The following is a 24,131-nucleotide window of genomic DNA, read 5'->3' as shown; positions in this document are numbered from 1 at the left end:
TGTGATGGTGCCTTTACTGCCTGTGATGATCTATAGGGAAGCCTCTAGACAAGCCAGAAAGACATCATCTAGACTGAATAATGGAGGTGAGAAGACACACTGGAGCTGCTGGCAGCACCGCTCCAAAGGCTGGATGCCTGGACTGATAAAAAGAAGCCAGCACCAAGTAGTGGCTTACGCCTTTAATCCCAGCACTCAGGAGGCAGAGGCAGGAAGATCTCCGTGAGTTTGAGGCTAGCCTGGTCTGCAGAGTGAGTTCCAGAACAGCCAGAGTTACAGAAAAAGACCCAATCTCAAGGGAGAAAAGAAAAAAGAGCAAGGATGCTGAGCATCCACCATTGTCTATGTTCTGACTATTGGTGCCATGTAACCAGTTGCTAGAAGCCCCTGCTGCCAGGACTTCCCTGCCATGACGGACTGGCCTTTCAAACTGTAAGCCAAAATACACCCCCAACCCCTTAAGTTGCTTCTGTTTGGGCATTTTTTCCCAACAAGAGAAAAAGTAACCGAGGCACTATTCAAATACCTCTCCAGATACAGCGCAGCCTTTCATGATGTCACAGGAGTTTTGTTTTATGTTTTCCCAGAAGTGAAAAGGCCAATCCTCACATTGATGTAGAATTGCAGGAAAATAGACAGAAGAGAAAAGCTGACTTCAAAATTTACTCAAAAGAACCACAGTAATAAAAGCACTGTGGCATTGCCCCAAGGCCAGACTATAACCCAGCAAACCAAACCAAGCAAGACCTCCTTGCGCACATCACAGTCAGATGATTTGAGACTGGCATCGAGTCTGTGAATGGGGAAAAAAAAGAGCTCAACAAAATTCTGACAGGTCAACTGAGTTTCTACACGTGAAAGAATATTTGCCCAGCAATCAGGAGGCAGAGGCATAGATGACTATAAATTCAAGGCATGCAGATATGCAGTGAGTTGCAGGCCAGTGCTCCACAGTGAAACCCTGTCTCAAATAAAAGAAATAAAGGAATTAGGTAGATGACCTTGTCTTAAAAGATCAAACAGAGAGTGATTTAGGAAGATGCTCAGGGTCTACCTCTCGTGCACACAGGCACACACATCAGCATGAACACACACATAGACTACACACAAAAGCAAACAATGTACTATACTTGGAGCTCCACACACACACAAACAATAATTTAATGTGGATCTGCGATCTAAATATGCATTAAAACCACAGAACTATTAGTAGCATATTTGTTACTATTCCTGAAGAATGTTACAATAGTCTCTAAATATAACACAAAATGAACAATCAATAAATGGGCAAAAGGGCTTAGTGAACACAAAGAACATTGGTCCATGAAGGGATGCTGTCATCAGAATAAAGAGAATTGTTCAGGACAATATCTGGGCGTATAGACAGGAGACTGTAGTCACATGTCTGGTAAGAATCGACAAAAGCAATCAGAACGTGTCAGTGGGAACAAAACCAACTGGGTGTCTCATACCTTTAATCTTTCAAGAGGCAGGAGGATAGCTGTAAGTTTTAAAAAAAAAAAAGCAAACCAAGAGTAAAGAATTAGAATGAGCAAGTAGGCAAAACTCAACTGGCTGCACCCAGCATTGGGAGAATAGCAATCACCAGTTAAATCTCTCTTCTGTGAGAACAGCTCCCACAAGAGTAAAGTCAGTGTCTGCAGAAAGAGGGGAAACTGGAGCTTCTGGGGCATCACAGATGAGAGTAAACAGGCAATTGTCAAAGGCTCAACATAGAATCACACATGACGTAGCTGTTATACTCCTAGTAACCCAAAAGGTATTGAAAGCAGTAACTCAAAAAGACTGATTGAAGTCCTTCTGTGGGGTGAGTACTCACAAGATGATGCTAGGGAGAGCCCAGAGGAAGTGGGACAGGTAAGACAAGGTTCTGGTGGAAGACCCAGCCCACAAGGAACATATACAAAGCAGAACAGGAGTGCATGGGGCTTACAAGGACTCAGGGAAAGCTCCAGGGAGAGAGATACCTGGGCCTTCCTTCACTGAGAGAGGACCTGAAAAGGTGTCCAAGCTGGCAAAATCCAATCCCTACCCTGAGTGTAAGAGCTCAGGGCCACAACACTGCTGTGGCACCAAGAGCTCCACCCAGACCCAGGAAGCTATGTCAAGATAAACTGTCCACTAGACAGAGATGGGGCTCTGACCATGGCTGTGGGGGATTCCCTTGATGAGCTGAGGTCTGAAGATCTGTTCACTGTGAATGGCGCCATTCCCTAGGCTGGAGATCCAGGGTGATTCGGGAACAGGGAATATGAATGAAGCACTGCCATGCATACATGTATTGGTTTCTGTGGACTAGGGACCTAGTCTGAGCACCCTGACGTGATGCGCAGACTCAGAACTGTGAGTTGAATAAATTTCTCCCTGAAGTTTCCTTGGCCAGAGTGTTTTATCACAGCCATAGGGAAAGAAACGAGGATCGTCCCACATTCCAAAGAATTAATTCTAGTACCTTCCTGCAGAAAGACAGGATGTGTAGTAATAGGAGCGGCAGGGCTGCGTCCCCAGCACCCCGGCTGCCTGGCTACCTGATGCCCGAAATAACAACACACAAACTGTATTCATTTAATCACTGCTTGGCCCATTTCTATCTAGCCTCTTCTAGGCTAATTCTCACATATTAATTTATCCCATTTCTAATCATCTGTGTAGCGCCCCTAGGTGCGCTTACCGGGAAGATTCTAGCCTATGTCCATCCTGGGTCGGAGCTTCATCGCATACGTCTGCCTGGGAGCTGGGAGCATGGCGTCTCTCTGAGGCGTCTGCTCCCGAGAGGAGAGCTGTGGAGTCTGAGCTCACTTCCTCTTCCTCCCAGCATTCTGTTTTGTTTACTCCTCCCACCTATCTTCTAACCAATGAGGGCCAAGCAGTTTCTTTTTATTTAACCAATGACCTTCCTCCATATTTCCCCTTTTCCGGTTTAAACAAAAAAAAAGGCTTTAACTTTAACATAGCAAAATTACATATAACAAAACAGTTATCAAGTAAAAGTTACAATAATCTTTATCATAACTAAGGAAAACTATAACTATAACTAACTATTCTTAACTCCATCAAAGACTCCAGAAAGATACAATATTACCTAAGCAAACAAGAAAAAAGCAACTTTTAAAACTCTAGAAATGACAGAGACATCTCGCTGCCTGGACAGTCACCCAAAGTTCCTCTGTACCATTGGAGCATCCATCTTCAGCCTTCAGGCCCATGGTATCCAGCAGACATTTCCATAAAGCAGGAAAATTCAAAGTCAGGTCAGTCACTGTCTCTTGTGTCCTGCAGAATGTCTCGCAGACTCTTTCATGAATCAGGAACCCCAAAAGATCATCTCACCTTAGGCAAGTTCAGTAGTCCTCTCTCTGCGGGTTCTCTGTGTCCAGTTTATGCAATAGTCCAGGCAAGAGCAGTTTCTTGCCCAAATGGCTATCAAAATCCATAACGAGCCTCTTCGATGCCCATCTTCCTCTTGAAGTAGATTGGTGCTGCCAGGAGCAGAGTGTCTCATTGTCATGAAAAGTCCTAAGTTATTAAAACATTTAAAATGCCATATTCTATAATCTTTGAAAGATATGAAGAATGCCTATCTAAAATATATCTACACACATCTAGAAAATATTAACTAACATGACTACAAACTTGACTATTATTTATGATTATCCATCAACAACCTATATTTCCTAATTATACAATACATTTTAATAATGAACTACACAATCACAATACCTTAATCAATATCAGAAATACATATACATATAACAAAATTGACCGTAAATCTCTATCAATAAAGCAAAATCTATACTAATGCAAATTATTCATACCTATATCATATCCCCCTTTAAATGTAAAAGAACATTTATAAACATTTTTTGGGAATATGGGCGCAGTTTTTTCTCTCCAAACTGCTTCCTGCTGAATGGGGGCATTGTTAATTAGGTCTTTCATGGTATAACCCGTGTACTAGTTTCATCTCAGTTGGCAGTTGAGCGAAGCAATTTTCTGAAGGTGTTCACACCAACCCTTCAGGAGGGCGTGGTCCATCATACCAAATCGGAATAGAAGAAATGAACAGGGTCTCATCCTCTGTGAAAACAAAATAAGAAACTCCTTTCCAAAGCATCATGTCCTTAGATCCAAATTTCAAAGTCAAGGCATCAAAATATCTATGTTGGATTAGCTCAGCAGCATTTATAAATAAATATCTTTCAGCATCTGTTGCTCCTTCCTCAGCATTCAAATAATTTAATGAGAACATAATAGCATACAGTATCAAAATTCTCTGTCTATTTTCCATCTTTGTACAGCTTTGTTTTAACCTCTATTTCATTTATTTTTACTTTTAACTTTTTGCTTTTTGAGACAGATTCTCTGTATCTTTGACCTAGAATAACTCTGTAGACTAGGCTGTCCTTGAACTCTCAGAGATCGTCCTGTCTCTGCCTTCCAGGCATTGGGATTAAAGGCGTGTGTTACCACACCTTGAAGTCACAGAGGTCAATCTCCCTCTGCCTTCCAAGTGTTGGGATTAAAGGTGTGTACTACCACACACAACAACTCTCTTCCTTTTTTTATTGTTTTTTACTTTAAGAACTTCAACTTTTAGTCTGCATATATTTTTAATACACTGTAAACCATTTAAAAATTTTCTTTGTCTTTGAATCTCTCTTTACTGTATATCTCTCTTTTTCTGACCACATGACCAATTTACCAAGCAATATCAGTAGGGCTAAAGCCGTGGCTTTGCCAGCTAGATCCAGTCCATTCCTTAGCTTTCCAACCTCATGGCTGAGGTACTGGCTGTAGCCATGTTTACTGCCACAACTCTGTGGCATTTCAAGGTCCCTGCCAGCAAGCGAGCTTCAGCAGCCTGTGCTTGAAAACCGCACAGACCGCCTGCATAAAAGAGTCAGAGTTTGCCCTGGCAGGACAGCCCAGAAAGGTGGCATTTTTAAACGGTGCAACTATTTTCCTGCTACGGCTGAAAACCGAAAAGCATGTGTTCAGCTTTTCGTCAACACCGTTTAAGTGTTTCGTGGCAGGACCTCTTAATGAGCTGCAGGGTTTTGCAGCTAAAGCTGAGTCAGGACGCTTCTCTTAGATGAGAGCGCTTGCTTGCCTCTAGCAAGCAGAGTGCCACAAATGCTTTAAAGCCAGAGTTCACGCTGGCAGCACAGCCCCAAGAAGCTGCGCTTTAATATGACACAGCGTTTTTTCTGCTGCTGTTGCTGAATCAGGAAATCTCTCTACAGCACGCCACCAACAAACAGCAAAAATCTGTGTTAAACTCTCTCGCCCTTATTTTTAAGCCTTCTCAGGTTTTTTAAGTGGGTTTAGTCCATCACGTCGGGCGCCCGGCTAGCTCAGTCGATAGAGCATGAGACTCTTAATCTCAGGGTCATGGGTTCGAGCCCCACGTTGGGCGCCAAATGTATCGGCATAAATAATTGCAAAGGCAGATATTAAAGAATATATATATATATATATATATATATAGTTTTAATATATAAACAAACTTACAGAACCGAGGTTCCAGCGTGGAGCCATTTTCCCAGGAGGCAGGAAAAAAAGGGAGGGCGCAGCCTCCGCATGCTTGATTTATCCGTCAACAAACGCCGGAGGCAAACCCCGCCCCCTAAAGGGGCTGACTTAACCCTACAAGGATGTGTTCACCTTCTATTTTCACGATGAGGCCTGGGTTCAACTAAAACCTTCACCTTCTGGAGTCTGAGTCTCTCCTTCCCGGAGGAAGCTGGGACCTAGGACGCTGCTATGAGGAAAAGAGCATTGGCTGTGTCTCCCTCACAAGTGGACCACAGAATCGCATGTATTGTCTGCATTTGTAAAATAGAGCCATTCACAAGCCCGCACCTGCCAGGCTGCTAAGGGTGAAATTAGAGGCAGGTGGAGAGCACACGGTGGTCAGGAAGGGAGGTTGAAGGGTTGTGGCGAATGGGCGCAGTCCCACGCTCACTCTCCTTCCTCCCTCACACCATCCACCGCAAAGGTCTACCTTTGCTCAGAAAGTCTACCACAGAGTAGAGGAGGCCAGAGGGGACTCAGGAGGCCTTGTCCATCCATAACAAAAGTCCTGGATCTGGGGGATGAGAAGTGAGTTGACCGCAGTCTCAGAGCCACGGTGCAGCCAGGCTTCAGCCCCACCCACTAGGCTTGCTGCCTGGCTCCCTTCCTCCTCGTCCGTGCACCATCCCACCCTTCTCCACGCCTTCTCCATTTGGGGTCCATTGTGGGAGCACAGCTGGGAACACAGTGGCCCTCGAAAGACATCTGGCAGAATGGTCCTCCTACCAGAGCCCTCAGCTGGAGTTTCAGAACCACTCCCCCTCTTTGAACTTCTTCCAGTGTCTCCAAGAAAACATGACTGGACAGCAATCACATGCATGTGAGGGTTAAGCGCATGAGTACGCTTGAGTGGATGCCCAAATCAAACGCCGGTCTCATGTGTGCCGGTCGTCTCGAAGGAAACGAGATGGAATGTTGGCTCCCGGCTAGCGATGAGGACACAGCAACACAGCCAAAACTGATTCTGCACCCTCAGCCAAAAGATGATTTGCTCCAGCAAACAGGTTCCTTCGACTTCATAGAATACAGTCGGACAGCAATGAACTCTTTCTACATGAGTCAACTAATAAGCAAGACAAATACATCACCCCTAAAGACACTTGTATAGAAAGACAGCTTCCAAAGCTTATTTATACAAAGCTTTTCAAAAAAGCACACTTTGTAAAAGATGGTTTAGGTGTGTGTTATTCTTTCTTTTCTTTTTCAACAAAAGTGTCTTCGTAAATTATGGGAAGAGCAGGAAGTCAAGGAGGACCGGCGGGTTGATGTTTCTCTAGTGTCTAGTAAACACAGCAATAAACATGGACCTTTATGTGGAGGTGGAATCCACTTCTGTCAACACGACCCTCACTGCAAAGATCCTGTCCTGCCCTACGCACGGGAGTTAAGACACTCTCCGATTCCTAAACAACAAGGGACCAGTGTGATTCACCCATCTCCTGCTCCAAAGGCCTAGTGAGCAAGGACCCACAGCCCTGGCCAGGTCTCACCCGATACCGAGACTTTGGGGATTCTACATTTGCTCCTGGAACTGACTCTCTCTGTCCCAGCACCTGCCCCACACAGACAGTGACAGGGTAGATTCTTTTTACTTCTATCTCTTAAGTGCATGTTAACTGTCCTTGCAGCGGTCCGTGGGCAGCTACCTTGTCAAAGAGCCTCTTCATGACAGGTGCTGTGCTAAGGGTGGGTGACAAAACAGGACACCCCAATTTTGAAGGTATTAAAACAGAGGCCTGAGGAAATCAAATAACTTCTCTAGATCGGATCACAGCCGGTGCAGGGAGACATCCCACACTTTACTCCGATGGCCGTACCAGTGCACCTGTTTTCAAGTGCCTCTCAGCCGGGCTCCTCCTTAAGCTCTGTCAAGACCTTCCTTCAGAAAGACAGGCAGCCGGGGGCCACAGAAGATGTAGCTTTACATGCACACCCTAAAGGCTGGGGCTGCAGTGACTCCAGTCCATCGGCCCACCTCCTCCATCCTAAGAACACGCAGTTTTCTTCTGACAGCTCTCAAAAGGGGAGTTGAGCGTCCAGTGCTAAGCACTGAAGGCACAGACATTCGCTGCGTCCAGAAGGAAACCCTGTGGTGTAAGGGTAACCAAGAGCACCAGGCCTTTTGTTTCTACTGTTCGGGTCTCAGCAACATCAGCAGGCTCTGGTCTGAATCAGTTCTGCCTACCAGCTCAGATTTCTTACCTCCAGCCAAACAGGGTTTGGCCTCTGGTTTCTATTTTTCCCGGTTTCAATGACAGGACTGGACACTCCAAAGCATTCCATGAATCTGAGAGAGCAGAGACGCCTCTTGGAGCTCCATGTGGATACTCTGGCCTGCTTCTCCTAGCTACCACATCCTCTGTTCTGTCCACTTCTCAGGCTAGAGAAAGGTGGGAAGCGAAACACACAGCAGGGGTCATCGTCCACACCACCACCACACCTCTATTAGTGACACAGCACAATACAGTCCTTGCTCACTGTGGGGCCCAGGTGCTCTCTTGGCTGAGAGGCAGCTACTTACAATCCTGATCTGCCCAACTGACACCTCATCTACCTCTCCTGAATATGTAGTGTGCTGTGAACAGGCCACATGGGGCACCTAAACTATCTAACCCTCTTCAACCTCAGGGGGTTCCTTTATGGCTCCTGCCCTATGGGGTAACCCTGTTTAACTGATAACTATGTATCCCAACAGAAGGCCTGTTCCCCACATTCATGAGGGAACCAGACTCCTGGAACCCAGGCCTCACTATTCTGCAACCCTGGAGCTCCAGTCTGTGCACTCAGCTGCGAAAGGCTCACACTGCTTCTGCCAGACCACTGCGAGCATAGCAGGGTTGGGGGACCAGAGCCGCCAGTTAGCGAGGCACCGAGTCACACTGCATTGATCATAGAAAGTGTTCTAGAAATAATCTACTGAGGGTCTTGCCGATATTCTAAATTATTGGAAACCTTTTCACATCAGTGGCCCCCAAATGAGCCCCATGTGTGTATGTGTTTGTGGAGGAAGATATGGATATGCGGAGACACTTTGCTCTTCCTGGATTCCTGGCATGCACAGCTCCCTTAGACACGCTGTTCTGCTCCTCAGCGTATGGCAGTCTGATTTGTGCACAGTAATCCAATCACCTTCCACCTGTCCCGGGCTGGAGAGCCGTTCCTCTATCTCATCGGGGAGCTCCGTCCACCGAAGCTCTTGAGCCAAGAGTTCCAAGGTCAAAGATATTATTCGAATGTGACATTCTGGCTGCAGCTGCTGGAAAGCATGGGCTGACTGCAGAGACAGAGACTGGATGCCATGATGTACCCACTCTTGAGACGGCGACGGAGGAGACAGGCCAGGCTCTGTGTGTCCAAAGTGCAGGACAGACCGGAGACAGCATGTAAATATGTATAAAGAAATAACACAAATAGAGAGCAGAAGGCACGCGCGGCGAGAGTCCTTGAAGCCTCAGAGCTCACTATGTGACCATGCCTGGGTTCGCTACGTGACTATAAGTGCCACTTGACCATTGTAAATCCAGCCCCTATCTTGTAAGACAAGGAAGCAAACACAAACAGTCTCAAGCATGGACCCTTTAGAACTCAGGGCACAACCCACCTCTAACTAGTGCATTAGAAAGCGAAGGTCCATTACAAAGAGCTAGAGGGGCTCCTTCATGGAGTCAAGGAGCTTCCTGGGGTAGACAGGCTCTGATCTCACTAGCCATAGCTGGCGTGTACCTACGGCAAGGAGTGGCCACTCTTACAGGCAAGGTGACCCTGAGCACCAGAGGCTCAGGTGGGACTCCAGATGTAAGAGCTAGCTTGGTTGTGAAGGGACCAGGTCATTAAAGGATGCTGTCTGTCAAGGATAGCCCAGGGTCAGCACTAAACCCTTCCCAGCTGCCCATGCCACAGTTAACAGTAGACACTGGGGGAATGGTACAAGCAGAGGAAAATCGTTTTCCCTTTGTTGAAAACAACTCTCACGCTTCCTAATGCCCTTATTTCACAAATGTGGACTTATAAACACAGGCTTTCAATGGGGCCGTGGGGCAGGGTCCTACGGCACAGATGTACCCACTCCTCGAGCCCAGCAGCACCTTGCCTACCTCCAACGCCAGGTCAGGATTCTACTGATGCTCAGCAGATTTTTTCGTTTGCTATTTTTTCATTAACTGTGGGAACGAAACAAGCCAAGGCCTGGCTCTTTCCGTAATGTAAAACAAACACCAACTAGGAAAACACAAGACACCTCCTCCAATGGAAATTAGTCCTCCTTCAAGAAAATTCGGTGATCAAAAGTAGATTTTTAGCCAGAGTTTGAACGGCTTTCTTTCACTATTTCTACAGAAAATATTTGATGAAAAAGAATGTCTGTTCTAGCTACTAATAGCTTTATTTATACATTTGACACACATGATATGCATGTATAAGGAATGTATAATGTATGTATAGGTGTATATATAAGTTTATGTCTAATATATATACATTATAATATATATACATATATATTAACGCAGTAAAATTTCAGTTCATTCTGATGTCCTATCATTCATAGATTTGGAGCTAGCACCACACGCTGCCAATCAACTTTCTGGGAGACTGTAGCCATCTCTTTCAATGCCAAGGTTCTCCTCTACTGTTACTGAAATTTCCAGCCAGAAATTCATCAAGAAAAATTGTCCTCCTTGGAGAGCGCAGCACGTTGGAATGAGCTCTGAGAGTTTGTGGAATTGACCACCACAACAGTGCACGGATGTCTACATGTGCAGAGTCAAGTTCCCTCTGCAGGCTCACTGTGACCGTGGAGTTCCGCCCCTTTCAAAGGCCTAGGGAGAAGCGACAACCATGATATGGAACAATGCTTTGTTTGAAGAACTGCATGAGTTTATAGGAAGTATTAGAGTGGGCCCAGACCCACTATGACTGCCGTCCTCCTAAAGAGAGGAGATGAGGTCACAGACGAAAAGCCCCATGAAGACACAGGGAGGAAGTGGCTACCCACAAGCAGAAAAGAGAACCTCAGAAGGAGCCAGTCCTACCAAGGGTGGATCTTGACCCCTGACTTCTGGTCTCCAAAGCTATGAAAAAAAAACAGCTAAGGTTTAAGTTCTAGAATGTGTCATTGTTGGCTTTGGTAGCCTGAGTAGATGTGGGTAGATTTCAGCCACTCCACCCATGACTCCAGCTGCGATAAGATAGTAGAGCTTGCAGCTGACACATGTCGGCAGGTGTCTCTACTCCCAGACTCCTCCAGACCAAAGCCGAAAATGAGCAGAGATGGGCCCTGTGGTCTGGAAGCTGGGGTGTGAGCCCAGAGTATCATCAACACCGTCACACTGGGCATCTTTTTCTCTAGGCTAGACCCAAGCTGCCCTTCTCCTCTGTTCCTCGGAATGTCTTCTGTTAAGAATGGGATGACTTTTCGTGTGCCTAGTCTATGTTGGAAGGGTAAACACCATGCAGGTCCACAGGAACACAGTTTTGAAATGCCTGATACATCCGGAAAGCACGGTCTTCTTTTCACCAGAAAAAACCCCAGCAAATCTGTGCCCTTACAGGACAAGAAGACAAATCCTCTCTTAGAGCTGTTGAGAACTGCTGGAGGTGGCACCATCTCTGACCTCAAATTCTACTCCAGAGCTGTACTGATAAAACCAGCATGGTATTGGCATAAAAAGACACACTGATGAATGGAATTGAATTGAAGGCCCAGGCACAGTTCCAAACACCTATAGACACCCCCTTTTTTGATGAAGAAGTCAGAAATACTAAAAAAACAACAGCAACCGCATTTTCAACAAATAGTTCTGGTCAAACTAGATGAAACTGGATGCTTGCACATAGAATAATCCAAATAGATGCAATCCTATCACTAAACTCAACTCCAAATGGATCAAAGACCTCAACATAAGGCCAGACACACTGAACCTGACAAAAGAGGAAGTGGAGAACAGCCTTGAACTCATCAGCCCCTGAAAAGACTTCCTGAACAGAACGCCAATAGCATGGGCACTAAGATCAACAATTCATGGGTCCATGAAATGGAAAAGCTTCTGCACAGCAAAAGACACAATAATTCAGACAAAGGAGCAGGCTACAGAATGGGAAAAACAACCAAATTTAAGAATGGTGTACAGAGAGGCTGGCGAGATGGCTCAGCAGTTAAGAGCACTGACTGTTCTTCCAGAGGTCCTGAGTTCAATTCCCAGCAACCACATGGTGGCTCACTGCCATCTGTAATGAGATCTGGCGCCCTCTTCTGGTGTGCATGTGTACATAGAAGGAATGTTGTATACATAATAAATAAATAAATCTAAAAAAAAAAAGAATGGTGTACAGATCTAAACAGAGAGTTCTCCAAAGAAGAAATGCAAATTACCCGCAAAGCACTTAAAGAAATGTTCAACAACTTTAGTCATTAGGAAAATCCTATCGAAACTAGTGGGAGATTCATCTTACACTAGTCAGAATGACCAAGATCAATAAAACAAATGGCAAGTCATGCTGGCAAGAATTTGGAGTAAGGGAAATCCTTATCCACTGCTGGTGTATACCCAAAGGAGCCTCCATCTTATTACAAAGGCCCTTGTTCAACCATGTTTATTGAGGCTCTATTAACAATAGCCCAAAATCCAAAGCAAATAAGGTGTCCATCAATAGATGAATGAATGAAGGCAATGTGGTTGTGTAGGAGGTCCTTCTGTCTGTGTTGCTTTCACTGGTTAATGAATAAAGTAACTGCCTTGGCCTAGTTGACAGGGCAGAACTGAGGTAGACGGGGAAGACAGAATTGAATGCTGGGAGAAAGGAAGGGAGAGTAGAGGAGAGAGCTGCCATGGAGCAGCCAGAGTCAGACATGCTGAACCTTTCCCAGTAAGTCACTGTCACATGGTGATATACAGATTAATAGAAATGGCTTAAATTAATAGAAGAGTTGGCTGATAAGAATTTAGAGCTAATGGGCCAAGCAGTGTTTTAATTAATACAATTTCTAGCATTTATTTCAGGGCTAAGCTAGCCAGGCAGCTGGGACAAACAAGCAGGCCCTCTCCTCTTACAAATGTGGTATAGTACACAAGGGAATATCACTCAGCTGTTAAAAATGAAATAAAGAAGTTCATGGATAAATGGATGTATCTAGAAAGAAATCATCCAGAGTGAGGAAACCCAGACCCAGAAAGACAAATATGGCATGTGTTCTCTTACATGTGGTTGTTAGCTGTTGAGCCCTTAATAAGTAAACTTCAATCCATATGAGCACAGAGACTAGATATAGAGTAAGGAACTAGAGGGGAGGCATGTATTTCATTATTGTTCTTTAGATTCCTGCTTGTTTTCCACCAACAAACAGGAAGGGCATGGGTCTTGGGGAAGGGAAGGAACTGGGAGGAATGGAGGAAGGGGGACCATGAGCAGAATACATTGTATGAAAAATCAGCTTTCTATCTTCTTTTTCTTAATATCATCTCTTAGTTGGTTGCTTGTTTTCCATCCCAGCCACAGCTTCCCTCCCTCCTCTCCTTTTAGTCCTCCTCCAATCCCCCTTCCCCCCAATCCTCTCCTCTTGCGCTTCTGCTTAGGAAAAGGCAGGTTTCCCATGAGTATCAGAAAAGCATGACTTGCCGGGTGGTGGTGGCGCATGCCTTTAATCCAAGTACTCGGGAGGCAGAGGCAGGCGGATCTCTGTGAGTTCGAGACTAGCCTGGTCTACAAGAGAAAAGCATGACTTATCACGCAGCAGCAAGACTAAGCTCCTCTGCATGCATCATGGCTGGACAAGGCAACCAAGCCTAAGGAGTAGAGTTCCAAAGTCAGCCCCTCTCCCCACCAGGAGTCCCATGAGAGGACCAAACCACACAACTGCAACAGAAATGCAGAGAGCCTAGTTCAGCCTTATGCAGGCTCCCCAGGCTGTCTGCGAGCCCCCTTGAGCCCAGGCTAGTAGACTCTGTGTATTTCTTGTGGTGTTCTTGACCCCTTTGGCTCCCATAATCCCCTCTCCTCGTCTTAGGCAGAATGTCCCGAAATCTATTTTCTTACATTGAAAACCTATTTTCAATATGAGGAAAAAGTGTCAGTGAACCCTTGGCAAAGGGTGCAGCGTACAGTGGGTGAAAGGGGTACAGCAGGCACTGCTAGAGAGTGAAGGGATCCTGCCACTCTCCAGGAAGATGCCAAGTGGAGAATGTCAGTATTCCCTAAATGTTACCAGCTTAATCTCCTTCCTGCCTTGGGCCACTGGCACCTGATAGAATTTTGAAGACTGGGCCAATGGGAAGAAGCTAGATCATTGGGAAACAGTAGGACTACCAATCCCTTCCTATCCCTCTTTCCTTAATGGCCACAGGTGAAGGATTTTGCTCAGTGTGCGTTCCCATCACATCTGCTGAACCACCAGGTCATGGGCTAACACTATCCCAGACTATCATGAAGAGAAGCAGGTTTGTTTCACTAGTTGGTTGTCTCTATCACTTGTTTCAGTGAAAGGAAAGGAGCTGTGACTAGCCTCAGATTCACTATGTAGCTGAGGATGACTTTGAACTCCAGATTCTCCCCCACACACACAAAGTGGGGGACCTCCTGGAACAGACAGTCTGATTTCAACCTCCGAATCTGACCCTGCATAACCCCTTTCCAGCTTTCCACATGAAATGACAATAGTCCACAGTCCACAGGGTCTCCCTGAGCCAAGGCAAAGACAGACTTCAGCGTCTGTCCTGGAGAATTTCCTGCCTGGTGGCCAAGGCTTCTCAGGCTTGATAAAGGCCGGATGAGCAAACCAACCAACTATTTGAGGTTTTGTCCAAAACAAACCTAGATCTGTAAGCCTTTGAAGTTGACCTAAGTTAGCCCTTCTTCCCACACAAATACAAGACTTACTTTCAGCCCATGGCAGGTGCCCCTGATGAAAGCCTAGGTGAATCAGAATTATGTGTTCTTTAAACTGGAAGACAAAGCTTAAATTAGACATTTTTGCTTAGCTGAATCTTTGGGCTGGGAGGCTCATTGGGTTACTGACTGTTGATCTAGGGGCTTCATACATCCTAATTACCCATTAGCAAAGGAGGGGGAGAAGACAGAGGAGGGAGGAAGGGAGGGACAAGACAGAGACAGAGACCCAGACAGAATATCTTGAAATGACTCTGGGCAAGTTTCTGACCGAAGGGCCTTTGCCTTGGTGTCCTTCGGTCACTGATCTTTGGAACCCGGGGGAGGGCATTTCTCATCACAGTCAGTGACGCCCACATTCCTCTGCATAGGGCATTCTGACATGCACACTGAGCTACTGAAGGTTGCTTTCCTGGAGCTGCCAGGCTAGAGAACTCTGGTTTTGTCCCCAGTCTCAGCATAATTAAGATTCTCAAGGGGGTCTTACATCACCCATTAGCATAAATGAAGAGAAAGGCTCTGAATTTATCAAATTCTCACTACTAAATCCAGTTCTGATCTCAGAAATCACGGGTGGTCCCATCCACATTACAGTAGGTGGGAGTGTTTTCTGAAGTCCGTTTCATAGCTTGTAAGGTCTCGTTTACACCCCCATCACCAGGAAAGACCAATACGTCCCTGCATCTCACTGCCACCATCCCCCCTACCTATGGAAGGGCGAGACTCCAGGATGCACTGTCACCAAAATGAAGAATGAAACAAAGCTTTCCTTTTGGGGGCCGCATGAAAACTAAACAGGATCATGTGGTCAAACTCTGAGGGAGGCTTTCGAACTCAGAAACAGAACGGCTTAACCAAAAAGCAGTGAGCTTCCCTGTGCTATGCTCTGCAGACACAGGGAAGTTTCAGCCTTTTGGGGACTCTGCTCACAAAACCACTGGACGACAAATGACACCAGGGCAGACCCTTCAACAAGGAACAGAGAGTTCTTTCATCCACTCTGTAGTGGATGGACAATCTGGGCACAGTGACCTAAGGCATGTACTCGCGGCCGTGTCAAAGACAAGACTGGAGACCCGGTTCCTCAGAACATTGTCTGAGAAGTCCACCATTTCTAGAGCACAATGTTATTAGAGCAGAACATGATGGAAGTTAAATTCTGTGACTTTAAAAGTAATACATGGTATGAGCCAGCACTGCGAGAAGCCGAAGCAGGAAAGTGTCAGGATCGATCCACCTGAGCTACACGGCAAGATCTTGTCTCTAAAAAGGTAACTGACACAAAATACGAAATAATTCAAAACGGTCTGTCAATGAAGCAAGGTATTAATTGTGCTACGCACTCATATTTGAACAACCTTATGTACACATATTCTTGTGCGCACATACACACACACACACACAAACATATGCACTCACACCCATTTGTGAGTAGAAGCTAAGTATCAACAGGGGGGACAGGTCCACTCAAGAAAAACCTTCAGTAAATCAAGGGATAGAGAAACCACACATGGAGGGGTCTTCTCCCTCAGAGCCCCAGCCTCTGCCCTGCCATGGGGAAGGCTGGCCGGCCGTTCTCCTCCACCATCAACTGAAACTCCAGTGCCCACCTAGAATCTCATGACCTTCTGCTGTCTTGTTGATACCTACCACTTACCGCTTCAATCTTCCTCCTGGGCCACTTATGCACCAGGAGAAGAAATGGATGAATGCGGCTTTGAGGCCTAACAGATGCTCAATCAATATCTTTTGAATCAACCAAAATTTGCAAATCCGTTGTCTATCCATTGAGATGTTTAGACAATGCCTGATTCTTCTGCACAGCTAGCCGTGCAAATGTTACGGGGGAGGTAAACCTTCTTCCCTGGACCGTGATGGAACAGGCACAGCTTCAGGCCAGACTGCACGTCTGTGTGAATGTCTATGTGTGAACACAGACAAAAAAGGGAAGCTTTAGACCCCTCCCTGACAGCTCAGACGGAACCCTTTGCTCCAGCTCCCCCTGGACTAGCAGTTTGGAAGACGGGAGGCAGAACAACCACCTTTGCCTTATCCATTTCACACTGGTAAAGCACAATAAGATAATAATTATTTCATAAGATCCAATGTTTAAAATATATAATTTTTTTAAATACCGCTTACTGTACTTCAATTGCAATGGCATATCAAGATTGGTACCTAAGAGAACAGAACAAATGTGGCCCACAACTCTGAATGCAATGTTTAGCACTGGGATTCCTTCCTTCCCACTTCAAGTTGCAAACCAAATCTTTTTTTTTTTTTTTTAGGTCAAAAACCACAAGTTTCATTTGAGAAAGGCATGATGGTGGAACCGTCCCCCATGATGGATCCTCACACTTACATCAGGTCTGGGTGAAGTATGTCCATCACCTCCTGCCTGTCTATAGCTCCTCAACCATGTACAGTTTTATCCGATACTCCTTAGTATACAAACACATTTCCACCACTCAAGGAGTGTATAGTTCTGTGAGACTGTATCAGAGAATAAGTATCCCAACCTTCTTCCTTGCCTTCAGATTAGGTTCAAGCCCTCTTTCTGGAAGCATCCCTTGACAGCTGAGATAGGCACTTTCCAACCTCAGGCCCCAACAGGAGCATCAGCCTGGCCATGGGTTTGTCCTGTTTCCTTAAATGACTAGGCCTGACAGAGCATGAGCCAATCTCTCTTTTACTATCTCCAAACACATGAACACTTTATCCAAGATGTATGGGAATGTGTAGGAGTGGTGCTGTCTTCTATCTTGTCAGTAGAGGGCGCTGATGGAAGGTGGAGGAGTGTGATATGTGTGTGTGTGTGTGTGTGTGTGTGTGTGTGTGTGTGTGTGTGTGTGTGTTTGTGTATGTGTGTGTGTTCACTATTCAGCTCACTCCAAGTTTCTCCAGAACTTAACCACACTTTTCCTATTATTCAGAGTTTCAGAGTAACAAAAAGCAAAACCATTGCAGGCTTTGTCTCAGGCTAGGCTGCTTCCCCCTAGAACCTCACCTGGCCTCTCCTCCTCAAAGGCTAGGGCTTTTTGGGGCAACATCTAGAAGGCATCTATGTATCTTGATTGGGGCCCACTGCAGCTGCTAAGGCTGTCTACCTGAGCAATACATAGACCACAGCATCTCCAGTGACCAGGGCAACCTTGGTACCCGGCAAATTCCCAAGCCTAGCAATTCTCAATGACCCTCTGTGGTCGACTTCCAGCCAATTCCAAAATTACAGCTCCTCAGTAGTCCCCCTCCCCTAACTATGGCAATCCCCCTGCAGAAGGCGGTGTCTACCCCTCAGACTGTACTGCCTAATCTCATATTAGTTCACATCTGTGATAGAGGTGTAGCTCCAAGGCAGAACCTCTGCCCTGTGAGCAGGGCACCCTGTGCTCCATTATGAGCACATAAAAATACTTGATGGATGTTCTCTGACGTAATCATGTATAATTTATCTCCTGACTAGATTCTAATGACATAGTCATCCCTGTCCTGTGTTATTCTTAAAGAAATACAAGTATAAAAGCCCCTTCTAATTTAAGTCTTCCTGCACTCTATTCCTTCCAATTGACCATCTACCAAGCTGGCAAAACATTGCTCTAAATCTTACATGAATCAGAATGCAGACCACAGTCCACTCTTGTCTTTCTAATACTTAATAGGGGGAAAAAAACCCACTTAAATAAGAATTTACATTGTAATGCCGCTATGGCAGGTTTGGTTTGTCAATTCTTAGGCATTTAAAAGCCAGAGATTTGTGGCTTTTTACTTTCCATGTGGAAAATAAATACGAAATTTCAGACTTATAGTATCTAAGAAGTAATTCTAAAAGTGAAAAAAATACATCAATATGAGAATCAAAATATGAATAAAACGTGACAAATTTTGTTGTCAAAGAACCTGCTACTATATAGCCAAAGTTATTAGTTGTTAATCTGACCTAACTTCACTAAATTGTGATTCAATTCTATTTGCTTCGTCAGGTCTCCCACGAGCAGTGGTTCTCAACCTGCCTAATGCTGCGACCCCTTTATACAGTTCTGCATATCGTGGTGACCCCACCCAAACATAAAACTATTTTTGTTGCTACTTCATCACTGCAGTTTTACTACTGTGATGAACTCTAAGTATTTTTGGAGATTGAGATTTGTGGTCCTAAGTCACACGTTGAGAGCCACTGCCCTAGAGGGTGATAGAGAACAAACACTTGCAACTGTTAGTTTCCCAGCTGCGACACGACATCTCACAGAAAGCCGTCCGAGGGCTTATGTCGCACTTCTTCATGGCACTCATGACGGCACACACGTGAGGCAGCTGGTCACGCAATACCCACAGTCCGGAAGTGCAACATGATGGATGCCTGTAGCTCATTGGCTTTCCCCTTTCCATTCAGTTCAGAATCCCAGGCCATGGGATGGGTTGTCCACAGTTCAGGTGGATCCCCCACGTTGATGGACCACATAATCCCTCACAGACATTCCCAGAGATTTGTTGCCATAGTGATTCTAAATCCCATCATGGTAACAAGATGAGCCATTACACCGTCGTTGAATCTTAGGCATTGTTAAGAATCTTAAACACCTGACTTATTTATACAAAGCTGGTGTAGGAGGGCCTTCTTTTTATGTATTGCTTTCATTGGTTAAATAAAGAGACTGTCTTGACCTTTTGATAGTTCAGCAGCTTAGATAGGTGGAGTAGACAGAACAGAATTCTGGGAGGAAGGCAGTGAGGCAGCCGCCATGGCTCTCCTCTCCAAGACAGATGCTGGTTAGACTCATGCCAGTAAGCCACAATCAAGTGGCGATACACATTAATGGAGATGGGTTAAACAAACATGTAAGAGTTAGCAAATAAGAGGTTAGAATTAATGGGCCAGGCAGCAATTTAATTAATACAATTTCCATGTGGTTATTTCGGGTATAAACTAGCTGGGCGGCCAGAACAAGGGGCCTTTACTTCCTTACAGCACAAAGCATGATGGAGCTATGAAGTATCACAGTTGCTTTTGAGATATAAGGAAGGTTAGGTGAGTTCAGATGTTAAGGAGTAAACCATATGAAACGAATGAATTCTTGGGAGTCAGCTAAGGAGTCAGTCTTGTGATGATCCCTCCCACCGTGCCACACATGGGCACTCCACCCCAGTTCTGCATATCATCATATTTCCCTCAACCTCAGATACTCACACAGCTCACTGAGGTCTGCCTCAGCCTCTACGCACTACAGTACTTCAATGCTGGTCTTTGGGTCTCATCCCACCCCTTCCTGCCTCTTGATGAGACCATGAGAACTGGAAGGGGACTTGGGTCCCTTGCAGCTAGCTATCAGTGCTGCAATATTAATTCTTTCCCCCCTCACACACACACCTACTTGTTCTGGGGACACAGTGGGCCAGGTGGGGAAACCTGGATATAAGGCTGACTTACTGCCAAGACTTACTTAAGACCCTGCTTTGCATGTAGACCCACACAACTAGAGACAGAATTCAGGAAAGTGTAATCATCAGGCAAGGCCAGAAATTGCAGGGAGCCCCTAACAAACAATCTGTGGCTTTCCTGGCCCGGGATGAGAATATGAGAATACTCCATTTAAACCAACAAATGTGCATATATGTAAATATATATATATATATACACATTAATACATGTATGTTTTTTTATATTCTATATGTTTATACATATATATTAAGTTTTTCTGTCTTGTTTTGTTTTTAACAGTGTCTTTTTACATAGCATACCTGGGCTTTGAGCTTTTTATTTGCTGCTTCAGTTTCTCACACAGCTCGGAGAATAAGCACGCATCACTACATAAAAGTGATTTTTAAGTTTTAAGTCTACGGTCCCACAAAAGATATTTGGTAGAAAATTGGAGGGAGGCTGCTTTTTGTTGTTGTTGTTGTCGTTTGATTTTTGGTTTTTTGGTTTGTTTGCTTTTCTTCCAGTCAAAGATAAATGACGAAATTCCGATAGAAAGACAGTGAGGCGAAGGCTTGTAATGAAGTGGGGTCCATGGAGGCAGCGGCCTCAAAACTTCGTGCCACACATCCCAGCGTTAAGCTCCCTTTATGGCCTTCTGCAGTTGTAAAGAGGCATCTCTGCCAGTGATGGTGAGTGAAGGGAATTGCATGATGGGGCAAGAGCAGGAGGCAGGGCTCCTGGCTCCCCAGAGACCCCAACCAAGGAATCATGTCACCTGCCATGCCTGCAATACTTTCATGCAGATCCACACACTACCAATTGCTAAAGCCAGCCCCATGGGCCCTGATTCTACATCCCCAAGGAATTCTGTCAGGAAGTGGGTAGGATGAGCAGAGGTGACAGGAGAAAACCACAAGGACAGCCTCCCTCAAATGCAAGGGACTCACTTCCTTAGTCACTTTGCATAGCATTCTTAGTGCATGCAATGGCCAGAACTGAAGGAGTGACTCAGACAAGCAATGCAGGGGAGAGTAGGTGGGGTCAGGAGGAGGTTCCCCCACTTCCTCTCAGACATTTCCTGATGTCTTGGGACTTCCTGATGTCTCTGTATTTCACCTGCTGTTAGCACTGAACATCTCAACGCAGACTTAGAAAGGGAACCGTTTTTTAAGAACACTTGTGGGAAAGCCCCTTGGGGACTATGCATTTCCTGGCCCATTTGTGGGTAAAACCTCCCTTCTTACTCTTCATTCAACCCCACTTTTAATTGTTGCTTCACACAACTGAGGGAGAACTCAAACTTTGGAAGCCCTGAGGCTGAACTGGGAAGGTCACTGGAGGAGATAATGTTCCCAACCTACACAGGAACAGGCTGTGACCCTTCTGTGCTGCTATTTGGTGACCTAGCATAACGGCTCAGTAAATGCTGACTGTTTCAGAATGTTCATTCCGTTCTTCAAAGACTAAATACCATTCAGAGAAACTCATTAAGTGTCTAGTTGATATCACAGTCAGAAAGAGTCCCATGCCAGGGGTGGAGCGGGCTGACCATGGGCTTAGACATGAAGAGGCTGCCAATCCCTCAGTTTCTGTCTACTAGGAAAACTGGCCCAGCACAGTAACGGAGGCTTGCAGGGGAGACAGATCCCGGTGGGACTCAGGGAATGCGGATCACTTACCAGCTCCGAGAAGCCACGGACCACTTGCCGCCGCTTCAGGTTGGTCTCTCCGTCCAGGTTAGCAGTCTCAATGTGGCAGAGCCCATCAGGGTCACTGGATGACAGCAACAGAATGTCCGCAGGTATGATCTCATTGCAGCGAAGATGGACGAAGTCGCCCACTCGGATCTCTTTCCAGTATCGATTCACGTACTTCTTCTCTTCCCTGGTGAGAACAGAAAGCAAGAATTCAAACAAATCGTCTATGCCCATTAGGTATGACGTCAGCCAGGATATAGAATCAACCCCTCCTCCCACTGATGGACAGGCAGGCAAATACAGTACAAGCGGGGTGGAATATTGCCCAGCACTTAAGGACAAATACTAGAACACAGGAGAAGCCTGAAGATCTAGTTGTAAGAGAAGATTCACACACAGACTCTGCGATGCCTCCACCCATGAGGGACCTAGCAGACACGTACAGAGGAAAAGATAGTTACCAAAGGCTGGAGGAGAAAAAGCAAAACAAAAAAATTTCTTCATGAATACAGTTTCTACGTGGTGGTGGTGGTAAAGTTTTGGAAAGAGTGGTGGTGTTGGAACTGTACGGTAACACTAACGGGACCAAACTGTATACTTAAAATAGTTACAATGGCAAGTTCGGGTGTGTGCCACATTGTTTATTTCAAAAATGTAGCTTAAATGTAACCGTCACCTTTATATTTATTTACCTGAAATAAAAAGAACACCATTTAAAAACTGTAAAACCAGAACTGCACTGCAGCTGCCCAGCAAGACACGGGGTGTTGAGACGAGCTGGCACTAGAGCTCATGCAGAGACAGGAAATGATCGCTAAGCAATCATGTCACTGTGCCGCATGCCACTGCCGGGTCTGCAAAATGGCTGTGAAGCCAGATCCATCCTTCCTCACCTAATCAAGATGAAGCCCATGAGACAAGCTATAATCCCCAACCTCAGCAGACTTCAGAACCTGCTGGTTAGGTCATTCACATGACCACTGGGAAAAGAAATCAGTCCACTGATTCAACACAAAGGCTGCTGTTAACACTATCTTGAAGGTGGTTTTGGCCAGGGCCACCCCGACTCCGCTTCCATTGTAAGCCTCTATTTTCATGTGTTTTACCAATTCAAGCTCCACCAGACCAAATGCGTACAAAGCACAGCATGGGCCATTATAAAATAAGATTTAAATGCAGCTTCTAGCCTTGAATATAAGCGCGAAGAGAGAGACACGACCGCTAGAGCGTGCCCCGTGGGCTGTGGCAATCAAGCCACATAGTTGACCACACACCCCACACAGCAAAATGTGCTTCCCTCTAGGGCCCCTGTCATGATCATGTAGACCTATTATGTTTAGCCCAGGAAACTCTTTGGCATGCTGCTAACTCCAAGATCCCCCTCCAACCCCCAGGGGTGGGTAGCTCTGAGAGAAGGCACAGAAGTGATGCTCTATCACCTACTTTGCTTGCTAATTACCAGTCTGATTGCTTCCAAACTTGGAGAAATATGACCTTGTTAGCAAACAGATTAACTACGTTAAGTGCATTTACAATTCTTTCTCCGAAGGCCAGACCCTGAGTTTATATGATTAGAAGGATTTTTAGTTTTTCTTCTTCATCAACACCATTTCTGAGTTTCTACAGAAAGCACAAAGAAATTTAAAGAGCCAGTTCTTTTGAAAGACATTTTCCACCAAAGAAAAGAAAAAGGCAGTGGATGTCCTTGGGTCCATGGGGAAGGCTTGGATCCAATGGGACCCCCAGATGGGGTGGTTTGGAGATCCATTCCAGGACAGCGATGACAGAAGACAGAGAAGCTCGGCGGCACACTCTTTGGTGAGTTTGTACACAGTATCGAAACTTAGAAAGCTTAGTTTCGCCTCCCCATTAGAGGTCACTTTTACTCAGAGCGGTAACAGAGAAGGCCGCGTGCAACCTGAAGGAGATTCCCCAACAGAGCTAGACAACAAGGGCACCATGAAGGAGACACAGGACAGGCTGTCAGCAAGAGCAGCAGCCCCTCTTCGGGATGCCTCGAAGAATAAAGACACAGGAAAAGGCCCTGCAGGCACAGGAATTCTTGTCTTGGACAGACTCTGAAAAACTCAACGTTGGAAATAATCAGTAAGCAGACAGTGTGTACTATTGATGACATAGGCCAGGGATCCCTCGTCTAATGCAAGTTGTATTCTTTTCATGATAAATGTCTGCACACTTAAGCATAACTCCTACTTAAGGGAAGAATAATATATGTAGATGCTACATGTTTATCAGTCTTTCTTTTTTTTGGGGGGGGGGTGCAGTTTAGACACAGGGTTTCTTTGTAACTTTGGGGCCTGTCCTGGAACTTAATCTGTAAACCAGGCTGGCTTCGAACTCATGAGATCCGCCTGTTTCTACCTCCCGAGTGTTGAAATTAAAGCCATGCGCCACCAGCGTCTGGCTCATTCTTTCTTAATATTATAAGCTGAATTGTGTTCCACCAAATTTTTATGTTGAAGCCCTAACCCGTACTACCTCAAGACTACATTTGGAGATAAGGTATTTCTATCTAGAGGGAACTG

At 45.5% G+C, this 24,131-nt stretch overlaps 1 protein-coding gene across 2 annotated transcripts in view; it reads right to left on the bottom strand.

The window, feature by feature from the left end:
- Atp10a (ATPase phospholipid transporting 10A (putative)) overlaps nucleotides 1-24,131 on the bottom strand; it is a 160,887-nt gene that overhangs the window by 61,899 nt on the left and 74,857 nt on the right. For both annotated transcript variants that reach the window (XR_005974984.1, XM_041659830.1), the window contains exon 2: nucleotides 21,568-21,772. Coding sequence is in view for 1 of the 2 variants with exons in the window: in XM_041659830.1 (XP_041515764.1) it covers nucleotides 21,568-21,772 (205 nt within the window). In the remaining variant the exon portion in view is untranslated. The remainder of the gene's footprint in view (nucleotides 1-21,567; nucleotides 21,773-24,131) is intronic.

Source organism: Microtus oregoni, unplaced genomic scaffold (assembly GCF_018167655.1).
Source record: "Microtus oregoni isolate MIOR12 unplaced genomic scaffold, Mior012 000000F_ref0000247, whole genome shotgun sequence".
Taxonomy (NCBI): domain Eukaryota; kingdom Metazoa; phylum Chordata; class Mammalia; order Rodentia; family Cricetidae; genus Microtus; species Microtus oregoni.
This window is presented reverse-complemented; position numbering and strand designations above follow the sequence as displayed.